The 6,362-nt window shown below is 30.9% G+C and overlaps 1 protein-coding gene across 1 annotated transcript; it reads left to right on the top strand.

Moving 5' to 3' along the window:
• The first annotated feature begins 2,445 nt into the window (after positions 1 to 2,445).
• Positions 2,446 to 6,025, top strand: LOC112791259 (inositol-3-phosphate synthase 1). Its single transcript, XM_025834020.2, has 9 exons — positions 2,446 to 2,841; positions 3,004 to 3,072; positions 3,329 to 3,464; positions 4,297 to 4,544; positions 4,620 to 4,962; positions 5,038 to 5,214; positions 5,296 to 5,484; positions 5,575 to 5,637; positions 5,718 to 6,025. The coding sequence occupies exons 1-9, from the start codon at positions 2,654 to 2,656 to the stop codon at positions 5,835 to 5,837; spliced, it is 1,533 nt and encodes a 510-aa protein (XP_025689805.1). The 5' UTR covers positions 2,446 to 2,653; the 3' UTR covers positions 5,838 to 6,025.
• Positions 6,026 to 6,362: the final 337 nt, after the last annotated feature.

Below are 6,362 nucleotides of genomic sequence, written 5' to 3'. Positions count from 1 at the left end.
TTTCCCCTTCTTTCTATACTATTTAAATGTGAGACTTTAACACTTTGTTGGGATATAAGAAAGAAAATAAAATAAAAAATAAAAAAAAAAAGAAATTATTTGTATGTTGTTTGAAATTTTGGATGAAAAAAAATAAAAAAAATTTGTTTAGATAAAAAAATAAAAAATTATAATAATATAAAATTACATTAATATTTTTATAATAAAATAAAATATAAATATTTTTATTTATTTATATTTTATTATATTTTATAAATATTATAATTTTATGTATTTAATTTAAATTATTTATTTAATACATATAGTGTTTAAATATAAATTTTTATTATAATAACATATTAAAATTATTAAAAATAAATTTATATTAATAATTATTAATAATAATATAACAATAGATAATATTTGTAAGTGCACTATTATTTACTCTTTTTCTATAAATTTTCATCTCATGATAGAAGAAAAATAGTTTTGAATGAACTCCACATCTTTTTTTCTCTCAATTTTTTATGGTTATTCAAACAATAAAAATTTTGATTTTTTATCCATTTTCTTTCCCTACCTTTTTTTTTCCCTTGAACCAAATAATGTGAAAATTGGCTTGCTTGCATGCTCTACACATGCCAAACTCTTAAGTCGTACGTGAACGTGATCGTCTATAACTAAAAGGTAAAAAAGAGTGAAGATTCCTCTCTGACCACGTCCACGAGGGAATCCAAACCCTCTTTTTTTATATGATAATCATGCGATAAAAAAGTATTAGCTAACACTTAAAATGAAAAAAAATTATATATTTGAGTAATATGGGAGAGAGAGAATGAGGCAGTGAGGAAATTTCTGGAACACCGATTTAATTTATGAAAGAAATTTCTGGAACAGGAACTAATAGATTCCCAAAATTCATGACGCGAGTGGAACGAATGGTCCTACGTACTGCACTGCTGAAGAAGATAGAGGACCTTTTAATAAAAAAAAAAAAAAAAAAAAAAAAAAAAAAAAAGAGGAAACCGAACAAATACAGGGAACCGCCTACAACGGTCTAGGCTACCTTGCAATTTTCCAAAACAGTCACAATCCATGTGCATTTCACAGAGTCCTCCTCACATCGTACCACGTGTCCCTATTGAACACCTGTCGGTTGCCACCAACTAATAAAATTCGAGCGTTGAGAAACGCGGCCATGATATGCGCGTGGAGCATAGTAGGACAAGAGAATGAATTTTTTCAATTTTTTATTTAAAAAATAAAAATATATATTTTTTATTACTAATTTTATAAATAAAATTAAAAAATATTAAAAAATTAAAAATCATATTTTACTCCTTTAATTAAAAAATATTGAAAAGATACATTTTCCTTACAACCGATCTATCCTGGGTCACGTTACTGAGTCCACTCCATAGTCACAATCGGTGTTTTCGTCCCATTAACCTTCGAGTGTCTTCCTTTCAATATTGGGACCCACATATCCCAGCAAGAAAAAAGCGTCCACACTTGGCACCTCTCGGCGTTTGCCACGACGAATTGTATTTCCATTCATCACATAAATTATTACAAATATTAAAGTTATTAATTAAAATAATTTTTATAAAGATTATAAAATTAAAATTGTAATATATTTATTATGTATTTATAAAATAAATAATTTAAATCTTTTATTAATGATAGCTTTAACATATGTCTTATATTATTAGAACACATATTAACTAATATTTTAATTTATTTCTTATGCATATATAAATAACATTTTTTTTCTTTTGATACTGTAACTAGGTATTATTTAAGTCAAATTTCAAGTTAATGTAGTAATTTTTGTTCTTGAGATTTATCAACCATATTTAGAGTTATTGTCCACACATAAAATAGTTAAAAAAACTTATGTATCAATAATTCTTTTGTAAATATAATATATAATAAGATATAATAATGTCATTTGATATGTACAGTCAATTTTATTTAATAAAATAAAAATTTGTTATTATTGTTGTATTCAAAATTACTATATTTAGTCCAACACTATTATATATGTAATATGTTATAGGATCAAATTCATTTTAGTCAATACTGATTTAATAAATTAATAGATAAATAAGGATTAAACGTATATATTTTTATTTTAGAAAAGAAAATATATTTTTTTAAATAATATATTAATTTATTATGTTTTAGAAAAAGTTGTCATTTATAGTTTTCCTTATTTGATATATATTAGTAGCATTTAGTAAAGAAATGATTTTGGCACTATTAATTGATAATGTCATTTATTTATTATATTTTATTTTAAATTATTTTTAATAAAAAATTTATAAATAGAACAATAATGATGAATGGTAATTAATTTTAAAAAAATAATGTAACAATAATAGCATTTATTAATTTTAGAGGTGACAAATACTTTTTTGCATAAATAAAATTAGTAAATATTTATTAAATTATTTTTTTTAGCAGAGACCCGCAACCAGTGATTTAGCGACACGTGTAGTAGCATAATGGAAGAATTTCTCTATATATAGGGGGTGCTTAAGCAAACTGAAGCTGCACACAACCACCCCTAACTTCCTCTCCAAAGTGTTTAATTTGCTTCCCTAGTTAGTCTCCTTGGTCAGCTTCTCCTGACTATTAGCTACTTTCTTTAGGAAGAAAGTAATTAAGAAAGATGTTTATCGAGAGTTTTAAGGTTGAGAGCCCTAACGTGAAGTACACAGAGACTGAGATTCAGTCCGTGTACAACTATGAAACCACTGAACTTGTTCACGAGAACAAGAATGGCACTTATCAATGGGTTGTCAAGCCCAAAACCGTCAAATATGAATTTAAAACTAACACCCATGTCCCTAAACTAGGGTAATTACTTTAGTTATCCCTCAATATATTTTTTCTTTGCTACACCATTCTATATTGTCAAGTCTTTCATTTCCTTTTAATTTTTGTAAAAAGGCTATAACTTCATTTGTGATGGTTTGTATTATTGTTGACATGCATGGTTTTTGTTGCTATTTCTTTTAGGGTAATGCTTGTGGGGTGGGGTGGAAACAACGGTTCAACCCTCACTGGTGGTGTTATTGCTAACAGAGAGTCAGTTTCTACCTAACCATCCTTTTCTCCCATCTTTTTTTGGTTATTATAATTACATTAAATGTATTTGAATAACTCATTTTTGTATTTTCAGTTCTGGAGACTTATTACTCTGGTCACTATAAAGTAGTGACAGAATAATGAATCTGAAATATAAAATACAAAAATTGAGTTATGGAATGAAATAATAAACTTTTGTGGTGGAGAGAAAGGAAAAGAAAGATACGTAACAATTGTAGGTATGAATTGAATGCAGGGGTATCTCATGGGCAACAAAGGACAAGATTCAACAAGCCAATTATTTTGGGTCCTTGACCCAGGCATCAGCCATCAGAGTGGGGTCTTATCAAGGGGAGGAAATCTATGCCCCTTTCAAGAGCCTCCTTCCAATGGTATATTGCCTTTTGATCAACCATTCCCAGCCCCACAAACCCCCCTTTTTTGTTTTAAAATTCGATTAATTAAACACTAATTGTTCAAGTGCGGGACACGGGACATAAATTGAAAAGGAGAAATAAATAAATAAACAATGATGTGAACGTTTTTGTACAAACGTAAAGCACCACTTGTGGGCCTACGGGGTCTGGCGTTTTCTCATTCAGTTACGGGAGAAACATTGTAATTTAGCTTTTCTTTTCGACCAATCACCAAAATACATATATATATTTTAATATAAAAAAATCTACCAATATAAACTAACTTCAACTAATTTCTTTTTATTTTTAATTTTAAAATTCTAAAAATTAGGATAGTAGGTGATTATTTTTTTTTCTAATAAATCTGTTTTTTAACTAGGCTACCTTCTTAGTTGGTTTCTTAGCAAAATCAATGTTAATAAGGTGAATTTTAGTATGATTATAATATGGTGGCTATAATAATAATGTAAGTGTTATTAAAATTAAAATTATATTTTTTCTATATTTTAATAATATTTTTTAAACAAAAATTTTAAAAAAATATTGTTTAATAATAAAAAATATTATTTTAATTTTATCCATATTTTTTTAAAATATTATAATTATAATATAATTATACTAAATGACTCTTTTAATAATTGTTTTCTCTTTTTAAAAAAAAAAAAGAAAAAGAAAACTAAACTTTATGGGTACTAGTATATACTTACAGAGACTGAACCCAAAAAGGAAAGGTTATTTGTATCTTTTTTTACACTTGTAATAATTTGAGTTTAAAATATAATAGAAAGATGGAATTAATTATATGCAGGTAAACCCGGATGAGATTGTGTTCGGGGGATGGGATATCAGCAACATGAACCTGGCTGATGCGATGGGGAGGGCGAAGGTTTTCGACATTGATCTCCAGAAACAGTTGAGGCCTTACATGGAATCCATGGTTCCACTTCCCGGTATCTACGACCCTGACTTCATCGCTGCCAACCAAGAAGAACGCGCCAACAACGTGATTAAGGGCACTAAGAAAGAACAAGTTCAACAGATCATCAAAGACATTAAGTAATAATAAGCTAGTTAACTAAGCTAATTAAGACTAAGAGGAAACAATGGCTAATTAATTTTGATTTAATTTAGGGCGTTTAAGGAAGCTAACAAAGTGGAGAAGGTGGTTGTTCTATGGACTGCGAATACAGAGAGGTACAGTAACGTGGTTGTGGGACTGAATGACACGATGGAAAACCTCTTAAGTGCCTTGGACAGGAACGAGTCCGAGATCTCTCCCTCCACCTTGTATGCCTTGGCCTGTATCTTGGAGAATGTTCCTTTCATCAATGGAAGCCCCCAGAACACTTTTGTCCCTGGCCTCATTGATCTCTCCATCAACAGGAACAGCTTGATTGGCGGCGATGACTTTAAGAGTGGCCAGACCAAAATGAAATCCGTCTTGGTCGATTTCCTTGTCGGGGCTGGCATCAAGGTATCTACTTCACTAATTCCCATCAATAATCTACTAGCTACATTAATTAAAATGTTTTTCATTATTTGGTGATAGCCAACATCAATAGTGAGCTACAACCATCTTGGGAATAACGATGGAATGAACCTATCAGCCCCACAAACTTTCCGCTCCAAGGAAATCTCCAAGAGCAACGTTGTTGATGATATGGTCAACAGCAATGGCATCCTCTACGAGCCTGGCGAGCACCCTGACCATGTAGTCGTTATTAAGGTATGCCCCTCTTTGATTTGATTTCATTTAATTATTTGGTGATTGATGGCTAACTATATATTCATTCATGATGATGATCAGTATGTGCCATATGTGGGGGACAGCAAGAGAGCCATGGATGAATACACTTCGGAGATATTCATGGGTGGCAAGAACACAATCGTGTTGCACAACACCTGCGAGGATTCCCTCTTAGCCGCACCTATTATCTTGGACTTGGTCCTCCTTGCTGAGCTCAGCACCCGTATTCAGTTCAAAGCTGAAAATGAGGTATCTATACATCTTCATTTCTTGAATCAATCAATTAATAACGACGATCGATGCTCCTAATTAGTTAATTAATTAATTAATGTTTTACAGGGCAAGTTTCACTCGTTCCACCCGGTTGCCACTATCCTGAGTTACCTCACCAAGGCCCCTCTTGTAAGAAGTCTAGTAATCTAGCTGCTTGCTATGCTCATTCATTAAATCAAATTAATATTCAAATTAAATGGTGCATGCAGGTTCCACCTGGTACACCAGTAGTGAATGCACTGTCAAAGCAGAGAGCCATGCTGGAAAACATCCTCAGAGCTTGCGTTGGCTTGGCTCCTGAGAACAATATGATTCTCGAGTACAAGTGAATCCAATCAACCACTGCTTTCTACATACACGCTTCTCGCAGCCTGCGTGTATATCATTTCACAAATGTACAATATTCATCATGTGTGTCTCTTTTTAATTTGCTCCTGCTAAGTTATTTGAGAGCAGGTCAATTAAATATGCATGTGAAATAAAAATCTCAGTCATCCTACTGTTTTCTGCCTAATAACTCTTCTTCTCTTTCTCTATCTCCCTACCCTCCCCTAATTTCTTAAGAAGCTACAGTCGTAACAATAAGGAAATTAGAGATTGAGAAACCAAATACAAAATAATATAATAAGACTACGTCCTTCTTCACAAAGCTAGTGCCAAACATTGAATAATTACCATGCAAGGACTGTCAGTGACGTTGCTGTTCCTGCTAAATATAGTGATAATTAAGCAATTCTTTCTAAGAATAAATAAAAAGAAAGAAAAGAGATTCATCTTTATTTATATTTTATTGCAAGAGAACCTAACTTTACAATGTTTCCCATTGTTATGGCAGAGCTTCCATCCATAAAAAA

This window comes from Arachis hypogaea, chromosome 3, assembly GCF_003086295.3.
Source record: "Arachis hypogaea cultivar Tifrunner chromosome 3, arahy.Tifrunner.gnm2.J5K5, whole genome shotgun sequence".
In the NCBI taxonomy this organism is placed as follows: domain Eukaryota; kingdom Viridiplantae; phylum Streptophyta; class Magnoliopsida; order Fabales; family Fabaceae; genus Arachis; species Arachis hypogaea.
This window is presented reverse-complemented; position numbering and strand designations above follow the sequence as displayed.

Coding starts and splice junctions, on each gene's coding strand:
- LOC112791259 (XM_025834020.2), top strand. CDS start 2,654: ATGTTTATCGAGAGTTTTAAGGTTGAGAGCCCTAACGTGAAGTACACA. Junction 4,545..4,619: donor CAGATCATCAAAGACATTAA/GTAATAATAAGC, acceptor GATTTAATTTAG/GGCGTTTAAGGAAGCTAACA. Junction 5,638..5,717: donor ACCTCACCAAGGCCCCTCTT/GTAAGAAGTCTA, acceptor TGGTGCATGCAG/GTTCCACCTGGTACACCAGT.